A 23,767-nucleotide genomic window follows, 5' to 3' on the forward strand; every position below is an offset into this window, starting at 1 on the left:
TATAAAACTAACTTCAGCACTTTTTGGAAACCTTTGATAACATCCTTGATTTCTTTTGGACCTGGATAAGAGACTATTTGGATTTTAGCAAGATATTTGAAAAAGTCTTTTATGATTCATTTTTGAAAAAAAAAAAAGAATGTAGAATGGATGACAGCATTACTAAGTATAATCCTAATTGGTCGAGTAAACATGTCCCCCAAATACCAATGAAAAGTAAGCTAGAAGAGGTCTCGTAGTATATGTCATCAGCCTTTGGCCACAGCCTTTCTCTCATCATTATTTTTATTAGTGATTTCATATGAGAAAAATAGATGAAATCCTGGACAAATTTTCAGAAGTGAGAGAACCAAACCAACTTTAACTGCATGAATTACACAAAGGAAAATTTTAATTTGTACTTTTTCAAAAAACTATGAGACATAGTTCCACAGTACTCATGTAGAATATGCCTCTGGAGTTTTGTTGACTTGAAGCCTACCAACTTTGTGACTGCAAAACTTGTAGTGCAATCTCAGTGCTTCAATAGGGCACTACTCATCTTTTTGGATACCATAAGCTACTAAACTAACAGCCATTGCTCCTTTCCTGTCTTCCTTAGTTATAGATCCCGATTTGTTCAGAAGACAACAGGCTCAGTGAAGTGGGTCCTGCCCCAATACACAATGGATAACTAAAGTTTAGAATAAGAGCTAATAAGACAACCTCATTCATTTTGCCTGGCACTTGCTTTTCAGCATCCCTTGCAGCCAAGAGTATAAGATGCAAGAAAAAAATAAAGAGAGAGACAGAGAAAGAGAGAGAGATTGGGATAAAAACTGTTAAGAAAACAGAAACCAGAACTTGATGATTTGGGAAATTTTCAGCTTTGCAAAAATCCTAAAATTAGGAGATTCGCTGTCAGGAAAGCATGCTTTAGAAAGCCTAGGGTATGGTTGGACAACCTTTTGCTAATGCCTGGAAAGGATCAAAAGGTCAGAATATTCTGTCAAGTGTGCTCTTTAAAAAGGGTTGGCACATGACTCATGGATCCCCCGAGATATCTCAGCAGAAGCCAGAAATAGAGATGGAATTATCCAGTAAAGATCTTTGGAGGAACCTACTGTCTAATGAAGTGAACTCCTGTGACAAACACAGGAAACTCACAAAGTTCTTGAGAATGTTATACCAGCGAAATCACTACCAGCCTCAACTAAAAGGAATAGAGAGGAGAAAAATAAAGGTTTTCAAAGTTCCTTCAGAATTCTACAGGCAGAAAACAGACCGATATGTCATTCAACTGTAAGCATGTACCATACTTTAGGAAGAAGAAACTGGGGAAGTGGTGCAGGCCCAGGGGGCAGAGCCAAGAGCCATAAGGATTATTCCCAGGCATTGAAACCTCTTAGAGTTTTTCACATTGGATTTCAAAATTGCTTGGAACCAGTGACTCATTTTGTCTTTCCATTTTCTTCCTTTTTAAATTGAAATGTCTGTAACTATTATCCTATGCCTAACCTATCATTGTATTTGGGGAGTAATTTGTTTCTTGAGTTTATTATGTGTGAACTTACCACAATCATGAGTTTCATAGGTTCCTGGAGAATTTTGCCCCAGGATGAATTGTTCCCAGTCTCACTCTATCATAGCTAATTTAGGTGATGAAATACGGGGCGTTTGAACTGATGAGATTTTGATGAAATTTAGAACATGAGTGAATGCTGTGATGGCTTGAGACTTTGGGGGAACTTGGGATGGAGTGAATGTATTTTGCATATGGGATGGATGTTCATCTTTGAGAGCCAAACAGCAGAATGTAATAGACTGAATAACCTCCAAACTTGTGAATGTTATCTAACATAGTAAATGGAACTTTGCAGATGTGACTCAGTTAAGGATCTCGAGAGATTATCTTAGTTTATACAGGTGCATTGAAAGTAACTAGAAGAGTCCTTACAAGAGGCAGAAAAATACCTAATCAGTCAGAAGATGTGACAATGAAAGCCCAGGGTCAGAGTCTGAGAGATTTGAAGATGTTACACTGCCGGCCTTGAAGATCGAAGGGGCTGTAAGACAAGAATACAGGTGCCTCTAGAAACTGGAAAAGGCAAGGAAACACACTCTCCTCCAGAGCCACTGGAAGAAGCATTTCCTGCTGACACTTGTTTTGTCCCAGTCAAATCCATTTCAGACTTCTGACCTCAAGAATTATGTTATATTAAGACATCAAGTGTGTGGTAATTTGTTCCGGCAACAATAGGAAACCAATACAAGGTTATACGGAGCTTTGGTGTAAAAAATTTTTAAGTAGACAAGAGGAAAAGATTAAGCCAGTTGGTAGCAGCATAGAAACAGACAAGGGCAGAGTCTGGAGAAAAGCTACACAAACTCTTGCTCTCCTTGAGCTATGAGAGGCTGATTCCTTCTGTTCAGGTCAGACCACATGTGGCCAGGATCACTGGTGGGAAGCACTGGGAGGCTGATTCTAGTTTAGGTTAATGGGGCACTTTTCATAGGATTGTCTGAAAATAGAGTTCCCAGTTAGATAGGAGTGTGCCTGGTAAGATCAGGCTCTGTTCCCTGTGTCATGTGTATGACAATTACTGTCTTAATCCTATCAGCTGTCCAATGGACATTAAGTCCCTCCTTCATTTCTGAGACTAGATCTTAAGCATTCTCTGGATCAGTGATTCTGACGTTAATATGCACAAGAAGCACCAGTGAAGTTTGTTAAAATGCAGATTCTGAATCAGGGCAGGGTGAGACCCAGGGGAGGCTGATGTTGCTGATCTGCAGCGAGTTTAACAAAGTTCTAGAAGCCAGTGATTATCAGACTAGAGCACACATCAGCAACACCTGAAGAATTTGTTAAACCAGTTCCCTAGGCCCTACCCACAACCTGATTTAGAATGTCTCAGTGGAGCCTGCAAGTTTCCATTTATAACAATTCATGACACTTATTCCAGGTATTAAGTGTCAGGAACCAAATTTTGAGAACCATTACTCTAGAACAGGGGTCCCTAACCCCTGGGTCGCAGACTGGTACCGGTTCGTGACCTCTTAGGAACTGGGTTGCACAGCAGGAGGTAGGTTAACGGCTAGCATCACCGCCCCAGCTCCAGCTCAGATCATTAGGCAATAGGTGCTCATAGGAGCACAGCTCCCTGGCATCAAAAAGGTTGGGGACTGCTGCTCTTGATTTTATCTGTGACCTGTAGCTCTAACCCTTTATGGATTTCAGTGTTGTGTCCCCACTGTTGAAGTTTTGCTTCTTTAGTCTTTTCACTGCTCCCAGAATCACTTGGGAGGGGTTATCATTCTTGAGTTTAGCTTGTTTATCTTTGTTGTTAATAAAGTGTAAATTTCAGATATTTCTTATCAGGACTTTGGTGAGATTCCTGTAGAAGAGGTCTCTGCACCTCCACTGACTCTGGGGACTCACTGTTATTAACACTTACTGTGTGCCAGGCCTGGGAATTTATCTGCATATCACTCTCTAGGGTGGAGAAGGCATCTTCTTAACCTGTGTATGAAGCTCACTTAGGGCCAGACATCACACACCAAATATCTCATTCCCCTCAGGAGGGCAATGCTGTAGTTGTGCCGGATGGTCCAAGAGTGGGTGGTTTAAGCGAGGGCAGAATGGGAGCAGAGGAGCCTAGAGGACACTTGGAAGGAAGATGGACAGGGACTGACTGGGTTAACCAAACCCATCAGGTCCCACCAGGGCTCCAGGGAAGCCACTCCTCTCATGACACCCAAGGCAGGTCACTGTGATGCCGTGGAATGAAGGGGGTGGGGGGGGGGGTGTGGCTGACCAGAGCAGAGGCTCTGATGAGATGGCTGTTTTCTTCTCCCTTACGCACCGGGGAGTTGCCATCCTTGCCGTCTCTCCACTTCATTGATGACCTCCACTGCCCCTCAACAGACCCCCAAAAGCCCACCGCTCAGAGAAACAGGCTAGGCAGGAAATGCAGCAGCCTCCTCTCGGGCCCACTTTATTTGGGAGCGGGATGGGGAGGAGTCTAGGCCTGTTGTGCCCGCAGCAGTGCTCGCACCTGGCCGATCTGCCAGTCGACACTGGAGCGGGCAGTGCCACCCAGAGCAGCATACTGCTCCACACTGTGCCCATAGTCCCACACATGGCTCACATCATCAGAGAACAGGGGGCTGGAAAGAAAAAGGAGATGGGCTAGGGCAGCCCAGCCACTCTGGCCTCAGGGGACCCAGCCTTGTCCCCTGGGAGGCAGGAGAGGGAGAAGAAGAGGGGCTGCACCTGATGGTCTGTAGCTCCTGCAGTGACAGCTGGTTGAGGGTGACCCCTTTAGTCTCAGCCATGAACACAGCTTTCCCAGAGGCCTCGTGGGCTTGGCGGAATGGCATCTATGGGTGCCAGGTGGAAGGCAGTGCTGACACAGGCTGCCTCTGCTGCCTGGTCTGCTCTGGGTGCCCACGCCCTCCTTGACCACCCCTGGTGAAGGGTGGTGGGGGCAGCATCGCCCTTCCATCACCCACCCACCCCAGGAGCCCCACACATACCCCTTTGCGGACCAGATAGTAGGCGAGGTCAGTGGCCAGCATGTCAGGACTAAGAGCCCGCGCCATGTTCTCAGGGTGAATCTGGGGGCATGGGCGTAGGAATAATAAGTCCTGGGGACCCTGGGGCCTGAAGGTGCCAGCCCCGGGCCTATACCCTCATCCTTGTTGAGAGTACAGGCCTGGGGCTGACACCTTCAGGATGTCCCCTGCCTCAGAAAGATCCACTCTCTCCCACTCTGTTCTCCTCTCTCTGCTCTAGCTATCTTTTCAAAATTGTTGATAATTTTTAGGTGTGCTACTGGGGTTGCCTTTAACTTTTCAGAGTCCTTACCTTTAGCATGCATCAGAATCACCTGGAGGATTTACCAGAAATACAAATCGCTGCGTCCTACCCCTGGAATCTCTGATACAATAGGTCTAGAGCGAGGCCTAGGACTGACTACTTCTATGAAGTTCTTAGATGATGCTGATGCTGCTGGTCCCAGAACCACTCTTTGAGGACCACTGCTTTATAGACACCCCCTGAACTATTTAGAGATGTAACGATATGAAGATGGGGATTTCTTTCAAAAAGGGCGGGGGGCGGTGTGAGGGGTGATAATGGGTAAAGATAGCTGCTGAGGCAAGAACGACCATGAAGTGACTATTGTCAAAGCTGGGTGTCGGTATGTAGGGATTTGTTATACATTCGCTCGACTGCTGTATACTGAAATTTCCCATAATAAAGGATTAAAAAAGAAATCTAGTCAGGCCATATGATCAGACTCCTTGATTCTAATCCATTTCCATTCTATTGCAGTACCCTAAATTTTGTCCCTTCACTGTTCCTTAAGGGAAGGAACAAGCACATAGCCCTCTCCCTGCCCCAGGTCTTCTGGACCACCTGCCCTCACCTCCTCTCAAGATTACCCTCTTGGCATGCCCGCCTGAGTTTAGGGACCTTGAGGAGAAGAGGCATATCTTGCCTGCAGCGTAGAGATGACGCCAGTGGCCACCTGGAGGACAGCGCTCATGGTATCTGACACTTCAAACACAGCTTCCTTGTCCTCCTGGTAGGCGCATGGGAAGACGTGAGGGCCCAGCAGCCCCATCCCCCACCGGGCACCCTCACTCCCTTCCACTGGGAACACTCGGCACCCTGCACACCCCTCACCGAGGGAGGAGAGAGAGCTCTCAGGGTAGTCAAGGGCTAAGTACATAGGACGAAAGGCAGAAATTCTGTAGGACCCCTGCTTATAAGTACCAGGGCCCTGAGAACTAGCATGTGGTACATATGCTGTTGGGTCCCCCCTGCCCCATATTTGCACCTGTAAGTCCTTGTTGTAGGTGCTTGGAAGTCCCTTGAGCGTCATCAAAAGCCCAGCACACTGAGAGAGGAGTGAGGATCAGGAGGCTGGACCTCGTTGCCCATCCTGGAAGTTCCCTCAGGACCCTCCAGGTCGGCCAGAGGCCCTGCCCCACTCCCTGGCCTCCTCACCCGTCCAAACACTCGCCCCGCCTTGCTCCGGATCAGCTCCAGGCTGTCTGGGTTTTTCTTCTGGGGCATCAGACTGCTTCCAGTGCTGGGGACAGAGATGCTGGGGCTCAAGGGGCTCTCCTACCCCTTGTCTGGTCTGATAACTAGGGTGAAGAGGAGGAAAGTCATGCTGGGGGGAGCAGAGCTGGGACAAGGCAAAGTGCAGCTTTACCTGTAGGCATCTGAGAGCTGCACAAAGCTGAATTCCTTGGTGCCATAGAGGATGAGATCTTCAGCCATCCTGCTGAGATGGGTCATGCACAGCGAAGCCCAGAACAGGAACTCAGCTTGTGGGAGGAAAGGGAGAGCAGGCTCTCTGGTCACCAGGCCTCTCTTGTTCCTAACCCATCCTAGAGAATCTCCAGGCAGACCATATGGGGGGTGGGAGGAGACTGGAGAGAAGCCAGGGCTAGCAAACAACAGTGGGAAACTGTCCAGAGAATAGGTGGGTTGGCCCCTAGGACTCACCCACAAAGTCTCGCTCACTGGTGGCATCCATGCTGTTGACAGTGATGGCCCCGAAGTTCAGTTCTGGACGAAGGGGAAAAGTGGAAGGCAATAGGGCTGGGCTGGAGGGGAAGGAGCGGCCTCCTCGACCAGGAATGAGGTTGGCCACCCACCTCCCCTGGGACCCATTTCAGAGAGGAGGGAAGATCTCTTGTACAGGACCCAGGAGGGAGGCGGGAACCCTGAGTCTACCCAGGGCCATGCACCCCCACCACAGGCCTTCCCTTGTCTCTCTAACTTCAGTGTCCATAGGTAAGAAATGAAGGTGTCACCCAGACCCTTGCCCTCTCTGCAAGACCCGGTGGGAGCTGATAGTGATCTCCCAGGGAGCGGGGACTCACCTGCTTGGAGCAGCTTTCGGTCCACACCCAGAGGATTGCCTGCAATGGCCCCACTGCAGGGACAGGGGATTCTGAGTGACCAGGGCTCCTGGCAAACAGGCCCTGGCACATGCACACATGCACACCCAGAGTTGAGCTCTGCTTGCCAGGGCTATAGCTCAGTCAGCTTGGTGTCTGACACTTATTCCCATGAAGGGGAAATGGCAGGCTGTGGGCAACTGGCTGGCTCTCTGGAGCTGCTCTGGAGAGCCCTGCCCTTGCTGACACACTTGCTAGCTTGGTTGTCCACATTTTAGAGAGAAATAGGAGTCCATGCAGGGTCCCTGGCTTTCTGTTTCTCTCTGTCCTTCCTGGCTCCTCTCCTGTCAACCCTCAAGGGCCATGCTAACTATGTGGCAGCAACCTCTCTGCCTCCACCCTTGGAGTCCTGGGACCTAACTCACCTCCCTAGGGGAAGGACGTTGATCCGCTTCTGTACCTCCAGCAGCCTCTCAGAGTCTCTGGTCAGTGCCACGGCATGGCTGTGGGAGCCAGTGGGTCAGGACAGTCAGAGCAGCCTGGAGGCCCTCCCTTCCATCACAGTCCCAACTCACCTCAGGATCCAATGGCTCCAGCGGATGGGCTGAGCCCTCTGCAGGTGTGTGTACCCTGGGAAGAGGATGTCACTTTCCCTGCGGAGGAAGAGTAGGGGTGGGGGCCTGAGGGGCTCAAGAGGCTCAGGCAAGGCCTTCCTGTGATACCCAGACTCTGCAGGCCTGGGCCCTTCCAGGGAAAAGCAGGGTAGCCTATAAAGGATCTGCCTGCACGAGGGACTGAGTGATCTCCTGGGGACAAGAGTTGTAAGGAGTCCCCACAGCTCTGGTCAGAAGTGGGCCAGAGCTGTAGGGCCTCCTGAGAGCAAGGCTTGGCCAAGACCAAGCACAGATTACACCTTCAGCCTGGTTCTCTACAACTCGAAGCAAAATCTCAGAAGGGTCTAGCACCGGGGAGGAGGTGTACAGCCAGGGTACCACCTGGCGGTGGCAGCCATGTTTGTGAGCATGGGAGAAGCTCCCAAGGGCCCCAGAAGACCTGGGGGCACTTCAAAGTAGGTAGGGCAGAGGTGCTGTGAGTGGGTTCTAATTTGTACTTTTAGTAAAAGGCTTTATTGAGATATGACTGACATACAATTCACCCATTTAAAGTGTACACTTTAATGTACAACCACCACCACATCAATTTTAGAACATTCCACTACCCCAGAAAAGAAACCCTGTACTCAGCAGCAGTCCCTCTTCATTCCTCCCAGCCCCTACAAGGTGATGCTGCTTGTGCCCTTGTTTTCCCCCAAGTGGTGAGGCCTGTAAAACAGGGGTAACAGAATCGGGGAAGAGGAGGGGGACAACACTATCTCTAATACCAAATACGGACATCTCAGCAGTCAGGGCACAGAAGTCAAAGCTTGAGGTGAAGATGGGGGGAGGGAGCCCCCATATGATGAACATGGGGCAAAGGCAGGCTAAAGAGTGACTCTGGCTGCCCCAGCACCGTCAGCCCTTTTCCTTAGGATTCAGGGCATCTGCCCAGTGCCTTAGTTTCTTGCTTATGAATCTTCAAAAGGTGAGCTTGCCTGCTGCGCATGGGGGTAGGAAACACTGAAAGAAATGCCCCGCTCCTGGCTGCTCTGACTCACTCAGTCGCAGTTCTGGGAACCCGTGGACCCCAGGGCCTGGCTCCCTTACCTTCTTCATCCCTGCCACTTAGGTCTGCTATTCAAACTGTCTCAGGAGAGAAGAGATCCTGGCTGCCCTCATGCCCGTCTCTTCCACCTGGGTGTCCCCAGGAGACTCACGCCTCTGCCCGATCCACCATGGTTCTGATGAGCTCCCAGAGGAGAGCAGAGAGTGTCGAGCAATTCTGCCGCATCCACAGCCTGAGATCTGTGACCACCTGTAGGGGGGAGGAGGTGGCATTCAGGGAGGTAGATGTGTGGCTTCCCTGGGGAGCTGGGACCTCTGCAGAACTCTAACTCAGCTGTCTGAGCTCCCCAAGGTTGGGAAGCACAGGGTAGAGGGGTGGAGGAGCTGGTGGCACCTGGTCATTCCGACTTCGTCCTGTGTGCAGTTTCCCTGCTGTTTCACCAATGAGCTCCTAGAGGTGGAGGGATGTGTGGGTCAAGGTCTGCTGCTTACTCATGGTCTAGTGGGGCCTGCCCAGGTGAATGTGCTTCCTTCCCACCCTATATTCCACACCTCCTCCCCCTTTCATGTCCCAGGGCCTTGGTCTTGGTCCCGCCCAAGTCTCTGCCATCTCTGCTGAGGCCTCCTGTCCTGAATTCCCATCTGTACCTCTTCCAATGACAAAGGGAACAGAATGATTGGTGCTTATGCTCAAAGTAGCCCAGGGAAAGGCAGAAAGAGGAGGCCAGAGGGGTGGGAGATAGTTGTACCTTCAGACGCCGCTCATTGGCCGTATGGATGTCCTCATCATTGGGGTTCAGTTTGAAGGTGCCCTGGGCCCACTCCTCAGCTACCTATAGCACATGGCAGCGACTCGGGGGTCAGGCGGGTGGGCATCATTGGCCAAGAAGGCCCAGCACTGTTCGCACTCTCACCCTGAACACTGACTGTTCCTGTATTGGAGCTGAGTCCTGGGAGTGATCCACAGGAAGGGTCTGTGTGCTCCCACCCCCAAGGGAGCATCTCAGGCCCAATGCACCTTTGTCTATGAGCCATGAGGCCATGGGGTGTCAAAGGTTGACAAGAGACAGTGAGCACAGCACCTGGGTAAAGGGCATCTTGCTAGGTGTATAACCACAAAAACTGAGGAGCTTGGGATGATACTGCAATCTGCGCTCAGAGATTTGGTGGGAGCTCGGGCCATAGGGAGGGGCTCTTGGGTGGGCCTTGGGGCATGGAGAGTACCTTGTCCAGGCCATGGAGTATCTGGTCCATCTCAACCTTGGTGAGGATCCCTGCTTTCTCCAGGCCTCGGCTATAGGCCTTGCTGCCCTGCACATCCACTTCCCACAGGTGTCGGTCGTAGGTGATAGACGAGTTGAACTTCTCCATGATGGGGTCCACTGCACCCACAAACCGGCCACCCCACAGCTTCCCACTCTGGCCAGGAGAGCAGGAGCCATTAGTATCCTTTTGCCCATCGAGAACAGTGCCTCTTAAAAGGGCCTTCAGGAGAGTTATCAAGTGTGATGGAGGTGGGAGCCAGCAGGCAAGATTATTCTCACTGGACAATAAGGAAACTGAGGCTCAGAAAGAGTCAGGAACTTGGCCAAAGTCACTCAGAGAGTAACTGTGGGAACGTGGCTGTGCACTGAAGTTAGGGCTCTTTCTCACCACATGAAACTGCTCCAGGGAAATGGTGGCAGGGTACAAGACACTCCTGAGACCACAGCAAAACTTCTGGGGCCTTTCCTGCCACTGACCAAGGTGAGAAGTCACTCTGGAATCCAGAGTTTGAATCCAGCTCTGATGTACCAATGATAACAATAGTAATACTGGCACAACACATGCTGAATTCTATTTGCCAGGCACCATTCTAATTGCTTGCCATGCACTGACAGCAACCTTCTGAAGTGGGTACCAATACCATTCTGCTACAGAGAAGGGGAAACCGAGGCACAGAGCAGTTATGAGGCTTGCCCTCACTAGGGGTCGGGGGTGGGGGGATAGAGCCAGGTCTGCAGCCCAGTAGTCTGAATCACAGCCCATGGTCTGAACCCCACATTCTGTCAGGACACCTCTGCTAGCTCTCCTGATCTGAACTTTTGCTGTAGAGGCAGGCAAGGAGGCACCTGAGGGGCCCAATCAGGCTCCAGTTACCTGCATCTCCCCATACTTGGGGCAGGGCCTAAGGTTTCAACACCCACCACATTTTTGAAAAGCACCTCTGACACATCCATTATCGCTGGCCTTCCAGGAGGTCACTTGCTGACCCTCTGTCCTCCAGGAGCCAAGAGTAGAGGAATGGGATAGAGAAATGTCTGCTTTGAAAGAGGGCATAGGCCAGGGCATAGGGCAGATGGGGGTGATACAGAACTCTTGAAAATCAGTCCGAAGGCCCAGAGTGCCAAGGATCGGAGGACAGTGTGCCGGGATGGAGGTGGGCATACTTCACTGGCATCTTTTCTGTGGAGTGGGGTTTAAGTGGCCACAGGGGATATGTCCTCTTCAGTTCCCCTGTAATGTCTTGGACTTCTGTTAGTCACCTGACCGTGGGCATGTTATATAATCTCTCTAAGCCTCGGGATTGATAAATTTTGATATTTGCCAAGTGCATACATAGCACAGTGCCTGGCACTCAGTAAGGACTCAGTAAATTCTAGGTATTACTAAGGAAAAGGCTGAAGACTGCTGAGCCCAGGGTGTGCCTTAGCTGGGCTTCTATGTCCACCATGGGGCCTCTACCATGCTCTGGCCCCAAGCTCTGAGCTGAGCCCTCAGTTGCCTTGGCCAACAGAGGACTCTGCCTGCAGAAACAGTCCCCGCTCCCCTCAGCCTTTTGATCTGGGACTGCCCCCTTACTTCTCTGCTGCCCCAGCAAGCCTAGATCTCCAGCAAAGCACTACTTGAGGCCCCAGTTCTGACTACTGGGGCCAGAGGGCCAGGGCCAGCCAGCAAGGATGGAGAGCCAGCCTGCCCCTCAATCAGAGGTCTGGCACTGCCTCTGGCAGGCCCCTGGATTCCCTGCCTGGGTCGTTAGTAATAACAACTACTTAACAAGAGAAGCTGCAGCTAAACTAATTAGTGCCAGCGCACAGATGGCCTGGGGCAAACAGGGGTCACCTGGTGCCCTAGTCTCCTGAAAGCAGCCCATTCTGTGTTGGGGCCAAGCTTCTGCCCCACTGGCAGGCTTCAAAGGACCCCAGACAGATGTCAGAGTGAGATGCCACCACCTGGGTGGGCACTGAGGAGAAGGGGAGGTCCAATGTGGTGGGAGAGAGCACTGGTCCAAACCAGGGCACAACTGGGCCAGAATGATTCCTTTGGGGCAAAGGCCAGGGGCACTGGGTTGGGCTACGATGAATGAACAGTCAATATGAGCATGCACAAGGGAAATACCTATGTTGTTACTGTTAGTATCATTAACCACCATTTGTTGAACATATTGCTTGGCCCTGTGCTAGGCATTCTATATGTGGGGTTACACCCTCCTACAAGGCAGGCACTGTCACCCCTATTTTACAAATGGGAGGTTCAGGGAGATCGAGTGACTGCTTCAGAAACCAAGTCCGTTTGGCTCCAAAGTCCAGGCCCTGCCCCCAGCCCACCACCACGACCCAGAAGCCAGCAGCACAGACACTATTATCCCAGTTACTCAGATGAACAAAACGAGGCCCAGGAGGAAGTGAATTGCCAGCTAATGAGGGCACTAACACACTGGAACCAAGACCTCCTGCTTTTCAGGCCCCTCAACTGAGATCAAGTGAACAGCCCCTTTTACCCAAAGGATTCAAAGCAGTGACCTCATGATCCAGTACCTGCCAGAGGGAGGCAGACAGCTATTATTACCCCCATTTGCCAGAAAAATCAAATGAGGCCCAAGGAAAGGAACCTGTGCCTCAGACTCCTAACACTCAGTGGTCAGGAAGAGAACCCAGGAGTCCCGCCCCCGCCCCCCCCTCCCCCGCCCCTAACTCTAATGAAGAGAGACCAGTGAGACAGGAAACTTCTGGCACTGGGGCCGCTGGGGCTGCCCTCTACCTCCTGGCTCTTTTTACCTGCCAGAGTCATGTGGACTCTGCTACACAGGGACAATTGCTACAGCAGGAGGTCTGGGCAGGACCACCTTGCCAGCGGTGCGTTTTGGGTGCTTTGCTACACTGACGGCCCGGCCCGAGGAGTGGTGGGAGAGGGACAAAGGTCTCTCCCGGGTTCTGGCAGGTGCCCCAGGGAGTGCCCACCGCCTGGAGACTGGAAGGACAATTATCAGGAGGGCTGCCGGAGACAAGTCTGGCACCAAAGCATCCCCATGGTCCCGGCCGTAGCTGACTCTCAGGGCGCCCCTTCCCCTGCTTTGAAGGCTCGCAGGACCGGGGTCCCTGATGCCCCACTTACCTCCGATGCCATGTTGGGTGGTTCCTCGTGGTCCAGGAGCTTCGAGCCTCGGGATCTGGAAGACAAGACCCGGCTGATGACCTCCTCGGCCCCCAAGCGCAGTCCCTGGGGCGGGGCCAGCTTCGGGCTCCACCCTTAGCAGAGTGCAGGAGGTGGCGAGGTGGACGTGGGCAGCGCCTCGGTCCTTGGTGTCCTCCGCTCCTGCCCGTCCCCCACATTCGGCCACCGCGTACTCACCTCCGCCTGGCCGCTCGGTTTGCCTTCGGCCTGCCACCCCGCAGGCCTTTTCTGTCCAGGAGTGCGTCGGCGTTTGCCGTGACCGGTCCCCGCCTCCTGGCCACGGCGGCACCAATCCCAGAAGGCCGGGCGAGGTGGATTTTGCTTCCGCCCTTCAATCCCGGCTGTGGGCGGGGTCGTCACGAGCCCAGTTTTGGGCAAAGCAACTCCAGGAAATATTTTAGGCCCTTGGAGATGCGGGCTAGGGGTAGAGGCGAAGACGCCGGGCGGGCCTGGAGGTGCCCACCAGATACATAATGTGAAATGGCATGCCAATCGTACAGAGTTATGCGCTAGGTACAGTTAGATAATGAAGAAAAGGAACTCAGCATAAGAAATGACGCCACCTCAAGGAGCATGGACAAAGCATGGACAAGGTGTGCGCGGGGGAAGGAGGGGACAAGAAGTCACAGAGGGAAGTGCAGAGCAGAGCGGGTGTCTATCTTGGTTACTCAGGGAAGATTTCCTTGACATGATTAACTGATTATTCAACAAAAATAACAGTCTGGGTTCTAGGCACTGGGGGTACAGCCTGTAACTCCTGCCCTGGAAGGGCTTTTAGTGATGCTCCTTGAGTTGGATCTTGGAAAATGAGAGAGCTCAGTAAATATGACAACCTTCTCAGCAGAGAGAGTAGCCTGGGCGAGGGCCTGGAGGCCAGAATGTAAATAGCCTGCTTGGAAAACAGGAAACCATCTGAGTGGCTATAACAAAGGGTCAGGGCTTGAAGATGGGGGTGGGGAGAAGAGGTGGGGCAAGATTATGAAGGGCTTTGAATGTCAAGAGAGAGAATTTGGTGTGCGACCTGTAGGTCAGAGAGACCAATGACTGGGAAGCTTTGTGGGTTGAAGGTTTTAGCCTTCACTCAGGAGTGGAGTTCCTAGAATGGATCAAGACTTCTTAAATGCTCTTCCCTATGCCTGCAATGTCCTTCCCTCTCTGTCTGTCTTCTCCAACAGTATTCTAGCCAAGCATCATCAGTATCAGGAAAACCCTCAGCTGATCCTGGTGGATCTTGGATCCAGGTGCTCCTGAGGGATCCTGACCATAGGAGAATCTAGCAGTCTTTCCCTGAATTGAGAGCTCTATAGTTATGGCTTCTGGGTCTTCTCCCCCACTGAAATGTGAGCTCCTTGGAAGCAAGACTTTATCCATTTTACCTTTGTGCCTCCCAGCAGGCCACTAGGTGGTCAGGAAAACCCATGAGATCAGCTATGAGCCATCTGGTCTTGAAAACTGAGAGAGCACGTGGCAGACACTGTTAGTGTCTGAAGCCTAACATCTGTTCCTGGGAAGCCAAGTGTGAAAGCCACTGATAGTCTGCAAAAGGAAGTCACATTCCTGAATACCCAGCAACAAACAGGAGCCAAACCCTTTGGCAAATGAATTGAGACTTGAAAAGGAGTTAGGGAAGATATTTGAGGGCAGGGGTATAACTACAATACCTAATGTGGGTAACTCATCAGGTTCCAGGATCTGCACTAAAGACTTCACATGACTAATCTCATTTCATCTTCGCAACAATCCTGTTTACAGATGAAGAAACTTAAGCTGCAAGGGGTAGGGGTTGTAGGATGTGCCCATGGGCATACATGACAGAAGAGAGACTGTTACCCCAGGTTTGCTTGTTGCAAATAGCAAGCTTGACCTGAGTGGAGGCCACTGCAAGGTTGGGAGAGGGGACTTGGAGCAGGAGGAAGACAAGGAGGCAGTGGAAAGGCTTGTGAAGAAAACTATCCAGACAAATCAAAGGAGTGTGCAGCTAAGGCCCTGAAAATAGACACTAAAGTGGACATAACCATTGATACTGAGGAAACGTCTTTAGCATTAATGACTCATGGTAGCTGAGTAGCCAAGGTCGCTCTGCAAAAGCTGAAACCCTTGAGCAAAACCTTCAGGAGGCTAAGAGAGGCTTGGAGAAGTGTGCGTGCCAGTGGCCAGTCTGTTACCAGTGCAGGGAAGATGGGCAGGAGGAATGAGTCATTACTAACCACCAGGAGGCCACTCTCTGCTCTCAGTAGTCCATAGAGAGGTCAGAAAAAAGGCTTTGAAGGGTGACTATCTCAGGCCTTCAAGAAGCAATACTCAGCTCATACAACAGTTTAGCTGTTCCTGCTGCAAGTGGAGATTTAGGTAGATCCTATGTTTTGTGGGAGTGCGACTGGAAGGAAGACTGAGCTTTGGGCCAGCAGTTGCAGATGCCGCATTCTCAGGGACTTCTTTGATCACCATCAGACCCAGTTCCTGTTTACACTGCAAGGATGGGGCTGTTGGGGTTTGGGGATGGTGTGAGTCTATTGCCAAGCAATTGCTAGGGTTGTCTGAATCCTATAATGCAGGAGGAATGATAGCTGGGATTGTATCAAATTCTCAAGCCTTATTAAATGACAGGTGCCCAAATTCATTATTAGGAGACCCAGACTATAAGAAATGCTAAGGAAGTTCTTCAAACTGAAGGGAAATGGCATCAGGTGGAAGCTTGGGTCTATAGGAAGGAATAAAGGGCACCAGAAAAGGTAACTATGTTTAGAATTTTTTCTCTCTTAACTTCTTTACAGACAAATAACTATTAAAACTAAAACTGGCCTTTTGAGCCACGCTTCTCTTGCTCAGGTCCGTTTCCACATCTGGAAGTGTACTTTCCCATTTAATAAAGCTATTCTTTTCTGCTGGGGCGGGGGAAGATAAACTAAAACTGACAACAATATATTGTTTAGTTTTATAACAAGTGGAGGAGGCTACTGATGGAATTATACTGTTGTAAGGTTCTTAGACTATACATGGAGAGGTATAATATTAATTAAGGGAAAACTGGGATAAGTTAAGGATTCATATTGTAATTTTTAGAGCAACCACCAAAAAAAAGTACATCTAAAAACCTAATGGAGAACATAAAACAAAATTTAAAAATATTCTCAATCCGAAAGAAGTCAGGAATAAAGGTCACAAGTACTGATAAAAAAAATACCAAGATGATAGACAAACGACTACAGTTGACCCTTAAACGATACAGGGGATAGGAGAGTTGACCCTCACACAGTTGAAAATCCATGTACAATTTTCGACTCCCCAAAAACTTAACTACTAATAGTTTACTGTTGACCGGAAGCATTACTGATAGCATAAACAGTCAATAAACACATATTTTGTATGTTGTATATTGTAATCTTACGATAAGGTAAGCTAGAGAAAAGGAAATGTTATTAAGAAAATCATTAAAAAGAAAAAACACATTTACAGAACTATATGTATTTATTGAAAAAATCTGCATATAAGTAGACCCACACAGTTCAAACCAGTGTTGCTAAAAGGGTCAACTGTATATCAATAATTACACTAAATGTAAATGGATTAAACACTCCAATTAAAGGCAGAGATTGTCAGAATGCATTAAAAAAGTAGGGTCCAACTCTATGCTGTCTACAAAAAAATCTACTTAATATACAAAGATAAGTTAAAAGTAAAGGGGTAGAAAAGATATAACATGTAAACACTAATTATAAGAAATTTGCAATGGACAAACATATCAGACGACGTAACCTTTAAGGCAAGAAATATTACCAGAGATAAAGAGGATCATTGTATAATGATAAAAGGGTCAAGTAATCATTAAGTGCTGACAATCCCAAATGAGTATGTTCCTAATGACACAGTTTCAAAATATATGAAGCAAAGATATAACAGAACTAAAGGGTAAATAAATAATCCAAAATTACAATTGACAATTTTAACATCATATTTCTGTAATGACAGAACCAGTACAGAAAAAGTCAGGAAAGATATGGAAGATCTAAACAAGATCATTCTCCAAATTGACTTAATTGATATTCAATAAATTCTATAAAAATGCAACCCAAAACAGCAAAATAAATGATTGGTCCCCTTTGCGAGCAGCAGATAATGATAATTTTTGTATTTAAAAGTGACCCATAAAAATATTTTACAGTACGAATATATGCCATGGAACATAACTCAGTGATAAAAAGAAATGAAGTACTGATACGTGTAAAACTTGGCTGAATAGCTACAAAATATTGTGCTTAGTGGGGAAAAATAGCCAATCCAAAAAGAATCAATGAGTATTGATTCTACTAATACAACATTTTGGAAATGACAAAATTTTAAAAATGAAGGATGGAATAGTAGTAGGGGAGGCTTTTATAAAAGGACATTATATGGTGTTGGAACTGTTCAGCATCTTGACCATGATGGTAGACACATAAACCTGCACAGGTGATTAAATTACATAGAACTTCATGTGTACCTAGACACACATAAAAAGAGAACAAGTAAAATGAGGAAATCTGAATAAGATCAGTCAATTGTATCAATGTCCGTATCCTGATTGTGATATCATACTATAGCTTTCCAAAATGTTACCACTGGAGGAAACTGGGTAGAGGAAAAAGGGATGTCTGTGTGTTATTCCTTACAACTGGGGTTAATTTAAAATGCCACAAAGACAACAATGAAAAGGAGTGAAGTGGATACGATAGATTTGTAAAATATCAATAGCTGTCAAAGTGGATATGTCTGAATCTATCCAAGTGTTTCAAAATGTTCACAGTTCCACTGTTAAAACCCTAATGAACCTGGATATGTGTGGATGTGTGTGTGCGCGCCTGTGTGTGTGTGGATGATGTATGTATTAGCTTCATTGAGGTATAATTGAAATACAATAATATACAATTATTTAAAGTGTACCATTTGATATATTTTGACATATCCACAGCATAATGAAACCACAGCATAATCAAAATAGTGAATGTATCTATCATACCCAAAAGAATCCTTGTGCTTCTTCATAATTCCTTCCTCCTGCTTCTCTCCATCCATCCCCAAGGAAGCACTAAAATGCTTCTTTATAACCATAGATTAGTTTGTGTTGCATTTATTTCTATCTATATAGATATAGTTATAGTATATATATTTATACATACATATACATTTGTCTGGCTTTTCTCACTCAGCATAATTATTTTGAGATTTGTCCTTTTTTTTTTTATTACATCTCAATAGTTTATTCCTTTTTATCAACAGGTAGTATTCCATTGTGTGGATGTTCCACATTTTTTAATCCCACTGCCTATTGATGGATATTTGAGTTGCTTCCAATTTTTGGCTATTACAAATAAAGCATGCATCTACAAGTCTTTCTATGGACATATGCTTTCATTTCCCTTGGGTAAATACTGGGAGTAGAATGGCCGGATCATATTGGAAATGTGTTTGACTTTTTAGGAAGTTACTAAATAGTATTCCAAAGTGGTACAATTTTACTTTTCCCACCAGAAGTATAGAAGAGTTCCAGTTCTGTACATCCTTGTCAACATTTAGAATGGTCAGTCTTTTTAACTTATTCACTCTTATAGGTACATAATTGTATCTTATTATTGTTTTAATTTGCATTCCCCTAATGACTAATGCTGAGTATCTTTTCATGTGGTTATTTGCCATCCATGTATCTTCTTTGATGAGGTGTCTGTTCCAATTGCTTGCCCTTTTAAAATTAGGTTGTTTGCTTATTTTTGTGTTTTCAGAGTTCTTTCTATGTTCTGAATGTGTCTTTCATTCAGATATATGCTTTGCAAACATTTTCACCCAGTCTGTGGATTATCTTTCTGATTTCTCTTATAAAGGTATCAGTCATTGGATTTAGGACCCACCCTTATTCAGTATGACCTAATTTTAACTTGAGCACAATGCAAAGACCCTAAACAATGTCCATTAAACAATAACTCCCTTTTGCCCACTGCCCCCAGCCACAAGTAATTACCAGTCTACTTTTTATATACATGAATCTGACTATTTTATATATTGCGTAAAAGTGAAATCATACATTATTTTTCCTTTGGTGACTGGCTTATTTCATTTAGCATAATGTCCTCAAGGTTCATTCATATTGTATGATGTGCCAGGACTTCCTTTCTTTTTAAGGCTGCACATGATTCCATTATAATAATTAATTTTATGTGTCAGCTGGTCTGAGCTAAGGGATGCCCAGATAACTGGTAAAACATCATTTCTGGGTGTATCTGTGAGGATATTTCCAGAATAAATGAGCATTTGAATTGGTGAATTAAATGAGTAAAGCAGATGGCCCTCCCAATGTGGATGGGTATCATTCAATCTGTTGAGTGCCTAAATGGGACAAAAAGTTGGAGGAAGGCTGAATTTGCTCTCTCTTTGCTTGAGGTGAGACATTCGTCTTCTCTTAGCACTCTAGGTTCTCAGGATTTTGGATTCAGACTGGGATTTACGTTATCAGGGAGCAAGCTAAGAACAAGTGGCTAATAAGAACATTACCAAATGTCACATGACAATCAATTGTCTTTTTTTTTAATCCATGTGTTAAAAACAAAAGTTGGACAAGGAGTCTTGAGGCCTGGGAGTTGCTGTATTCTCATATGCTGAATTAAGATTGACCATACATAGGCCTGAGTGCAGAAGTTAGCTGGAAAGAATATTGCATGGGCTGCCAAGAGACCCAATTCTATTAGTTATGAATAAAGAAACTTGTTGGTGACCCAGCCTGGACAGAGGCCTTACCACTGGCAGCACTTTAGAAGGGTTCAAGCAGCAGTAGCTATACTGAGTATGCTTCGTGCACACTCTGAGAATCAGAAGATCCAGGGGTTGAACCTTAGGCTTATTTTTTTGGTGTGATTGCAGGTAAGGGACACAATCCTTTGGAAATTCAGTTTAAAAAAAAAAAAAGATAATGATACCCATGCATTGGACATTGAGGGAGAACGAAATTGTGTATGTCCTATATCTGATTTATATTAAGTAGTCAATAAATGGTAGTTACTATTATTAAAAAATAAAGCCTTAGTGGACCAGGATGATGCTTGTTTGAAATAATACTTAGGACTACTATTTATTCAGTGCTTTTATGTACAAAGTGTTTTATGTGTATAATCAGTTATTTATTGCTGCAGAACAAAATATCCAAAATTGTAAAACAGCTGCTGTATTTATTGTTACCTTTGATCATTCTGGAGGTTGAATGTGTTCAGCTATGAGGTTCTGGCTTAGGGTTTCTCATGCAGTTGCTGTCAGGCACTGGCTAGGGCTGGGTCATTTCAAAGGCTTCCTCATTTACATGTCTGATGCCTGGGCTGGAAAGACTCAACTAGGGGGGTGGGAGCTGCAACAGTCTGTATAACTGTGTGGCTGCTGTTTGTGGATCTTCTAGCATGATAGTTTGAAGGTAGCTAGACTTTGTACAGGATACCTCAGGGCTTCAAAGACCTACGTCAAAACGGAGAAAGAGAAAAAAAGAGACATATACACAGAGAGAAAGATTACATTAGTTGGTAACTGTATTGCCTTTTCTGCCCGAGACTCAGTAGTAATGAAGTGTCACTTCCCCCCACCTTCTGTTCATTAGAAGTCACTAAATCACTAAAGACAGCCATCTTCAAAGAGTGGGATATTAGCTTCCCCTTCGAGGGAAGAGTGTCAAAGAATTTGCACGTGTGTTTTATTCTATTTCTCATTTATTTATTTAAATTTTATTTCCCCCTATTTAAAAATATTTATTTATTTACTTGTTTGTTTATTTATGGTGACAATGGTTAATGAAATCCAGTAAGTTTCATCTGTACACTTTAACAGTAAGGCATATATATATTTACACTGTGGGTTCACCTCCCATAGTTAGATTTCTTTCTGTGACCACATATTTGACCCCATCTACTTCCATCTTCCCCCAACACCCTATCCTGGTAATTACTAGTCTATAGTCCATGTCCATAAGTCTCTGTTCGTTTATCCTGTCCCTTTGTTGCTTTTAGGTTTATATCTTACACATAAGTGATATCATGTGATTTTCAACATTTTCGGCCTCAGTTATTTCGCTTAGCATGATTATCTCAAGGTTAATCCATGTTGTCACAAATGGCAGTATTTCATCTCTTCTTTTTTTTATTTTTTATTTTTTTACTTTTTAATTTTTTTAAATCCCAGCTTTTCTTAATACTATATCGACATAATTTTTAAAAACATTTTATTTTTTTATTTTCCCCCTCCCCCCTCCCTCTGGTAACCACTTGTCCATTGTCCATGTCCATGGGTCTCTGTTCGTTTGTCCTGTTCATTTGTTGCTTTTAGGTTTATTTCCCACATATGTGATATCATGTGATTTTTCAACCTTTTCTGTCTGGCTTATTTTGCTTAATATGATGATTCCAAGGTTCATCCATGTTGTTGTAAATGGTAGTATTTCATCTCTTCTTATGACTGAGTAATATTCCATTGTATATATGTCCCATAGCTTCTTTAGCCAATTATCTATCATAGGGCACTTCAGCTGCTTCCATGTCCTGGTCACTGTGAATAATACTGCTATGAACATGGGTGTGCAAATCTCTTTATAGATATGAGTTTTCAAGTCTTTGGGGTAAATACCCAGTAGAGGGATTGCTGGATCATATGGTAGATCAATTCTTAGTTTTTTGAGGAACCTCCATACTATTTTCCACAGTGGCTGTACCAATTTGCAGTCCCACCAGCAGTGTATGAGGGTTCCTTTTTCTCTGCATTCTCTCCAATATTTGTTATTACTTGTCCTGTTGATTATAGCTATTCTGACAGGTGTGAGATGGTATTTCATTGTGGTTTTGATTTGCATTTCCCTAAGAGCTAGCGATATAGAGCATCTTTTCAAATATTTGTTTGTCCTCTAGGGAGAAGTGTCTGTTCAGGTCCTCTGCCCATTTTTTTGATTGGATCGTTTGTTTGTTGTTGTTGTTGTTGTTGTTATTGAGTTGTATGAGTTCTTTGTATATTTTGGGTATTAGGCCCTTATCAGAGGCATTGCTTGCAAATATATTTTCCCAATCAGATAGTTGTCTCTTTACCTTGTTGACGATTTCTTTTGGTGAAAGAAACTTTTTAGTTTGATGTATTCTCATTCACTTATTTTAGCTTTTACTTCCCTTGCCTTTAAAGTCAAATTTATAAAATCCTCTTTAAGTCCAAGATCCTTGAGTTTAGTTCCTATGTTTTCTTCTATGCATTTTATTGTTTCAGGTCTTATATTCCGGTCCTTAATCCATTTTGAGTTAATTTTGGTGTGTGGTGATAGGCAACAGTCTATTTTCATTCCTTTTTTTTTTTTTAACGCCTATAGCAACTTGTATTCCAAGGTGGTCTCCCATCCAAAGCCTGACCCTGCTTAGCTTCTGAGATCAGATGAGATCCTGCGCATTCAGGGTGACCTGGCTGTAGACTAGTTTCATTCTTTTGCAGATGGATTTTCAGTTTCCCCAGCACCATTTATTGAAGAGGCTTTCCTTTCTCCACTGCATGTTTTTGGATCTTTTGTCGAAAATTATTTGCCCATGTATACATGGGTTTACTTCTGGACTCTCAATTCTGTTCCACTGGTCTGTGTGGCAGACGTGTTTTAAAACCACTGAATGTTTATTACCATGTTTAATATTCTTAAGAGGTAGACACAATTATCACTATTTTACAGATAAAGAAATTTAGAAGATTAGACGCTTAGAAGATTAACTGACTTGCCTGAGGTTATAAAATCAGTAGATAGTGGAGACAGGATCCAAACAAAGGCTAGCAGTCTGGCCCCAGAAATTGCATTCTTAATCTCGATGCTATAAAATTTATGCTAAACAAAGAGAATAAGATATGTAGGACATTTGTTTATAATCCCTTTTATATGGAGCTCACTATGTGCCAGGCACTGCTCAAAGCACTTTTTAAGGAATTATGTGAGTTAAGTGGGAGAAGCACATGGTAGAGGCCCCAGGAGTAAGGCCTGGGCTGACTGGACTGGGAGTTGGGGAGCAGTCCCACCAAGGACCAAAGAACCTCTACGACCTAGGAATGGCAGCAGCCTACCCTACTTTAGCAATATAGCAGCCATCACTGTAATGTACGAAGGAGTCAAAAAATTTAAATATGTTAATTAAGCCACATTCAGAGACTACAGTATGCTGAGCAGCTCTGCAGCCAGACCAGAAGGACACCTTCAGAACAAATGAAGATTTCTGCTGGATTACTAACAACCCATTCTCCACACTTGAGAAGGGGAAACAGGAACCAAGAATCATTCCCTAAGGCTAAAATCTTGGGGAACCTATGGATTAAAGTCTGGAAACTGCCAGCAGGCCTTTTTCTCTATATCTTACCTTTTCATGCTACATACTCTTCCCCTTCCTCACATATCAAAGGAAATGGGAACCAAAGGATGAAATATAAACTGAGTTTCCTAAACACTCAGGGTCCCTCTTAGTGCTTTTCCTCTGTCTCTCTGTCCCTCTCACTCTGCCTCTGAGAGGAGACCACACACTGTCTGCGGAGTGTTATCCCTTGTCTAATAAACTTTCCTTTTGACTCTAACTTTGGTGCGTGTGTTGAATTCTTTCTACACTCTCTGCCAAAGGACTCTCTTCTCTCTTGGTGCAGGGCTTGGTCTCTCCCCACCAACTTAGGGAAATTTACCCCGTCCTGCATCAACTGCAGAGAGGTCAGTGGCAGCCACCACAGAGAGACATAGAGCTCTGGGTGTGCTCATGCATGCGTGTGCA

At 46.1% G+C, this 23,767-nt stretch overlaps 1 protein-coding gene across 2 annotated transcripts; it reads right to left on the bottom strand.

Moving 5' to 3' along the window:
* Positions 1–3,946: 3,946 nt before the first annotated feature.
* On the bottom strand, positions 3,947–13,296 carry ASL (argininosuccinate lyase). Of its 2 annotated transcripts, XM_016138539.2 has the most exons (17): positions 13,173–13,296; positions 12,936–12,990; positions 9,786–9,980; positions 9,311–9,394; positions 8,956–9,012; positions 8,714–8,811; positions 7,476–7,553; positions 7,326–7,403; positions 6,883–6,935; positions 6,503–6,565; positions 6,207–6,321; positions 5,996–6,080; positions 5,826–5,885; positions 5,484–5,567; positions 4,519–4,599; positions 4,256–4,362; positions 3,952–4,149 (listed from the first exon to the last, which is right to left on the bottom strand). In XM_016138539.2, the coding sequence occupies exons 2-17, from the start codon at positions 12,945–12,947 to the stop codon at positions 4,005–4,007; spliced, it is 1,395 nt and encodes a 464-aa protein (XP_015994025.2). In that variant the 5' UTR covers positions 12,948–12,990; positions 13,173–13,296; the 3' UTR covers positions 3,952–4,004. The 2 variants fall into 2 exon arrangements, with proteins under 2 accessions (XP_036081514.1, XP_015994025.2); XM_036225621.1 differs by lacking the exon at positions 9,786–9,980 and having other exon boundaries at positions 3,947–4,149.
* Between the last annotated feature and the right edge of the window lie 10,471 nt (positions 13,297–23,767).

This window comes from Rousettus aegyptiacus, unplaced genomic scaffold (assembly GCF_014176215.1).
Source record: "Rousettus aegyptiacus isolate mRouAeg1 unplaced genomic scaffold, mRouAeg1.p scaffold_m13_p_8, whole genome shotgun sequence".
In the NCBI taxonomy this organism is placed as follows: Eukaryota; Metazoa; Chordata; class Mammalia; order Chiroptera; family Pteropodidae; genus Rousettus; species Rousettus aegyptiacus.

Coding starts and splice junctions, on each gene's coding strand:
- ASL (XM_016138539.2), bottom strand. Junction 9,013..9,310: donor CCAATGAGCGGCGTCTGAAG/GTACAACTATCT, acceptor CTCCACCTCTAG/GAGCTCATTGGTGAAACAGC. Junction 4,150..4,255: donor CAGGAGCTACAGACCATCAG/GTGCAGCCCCTC, acceptor TTTTCTTTCCAG/CCCCCTGTTCTCTGATGATG.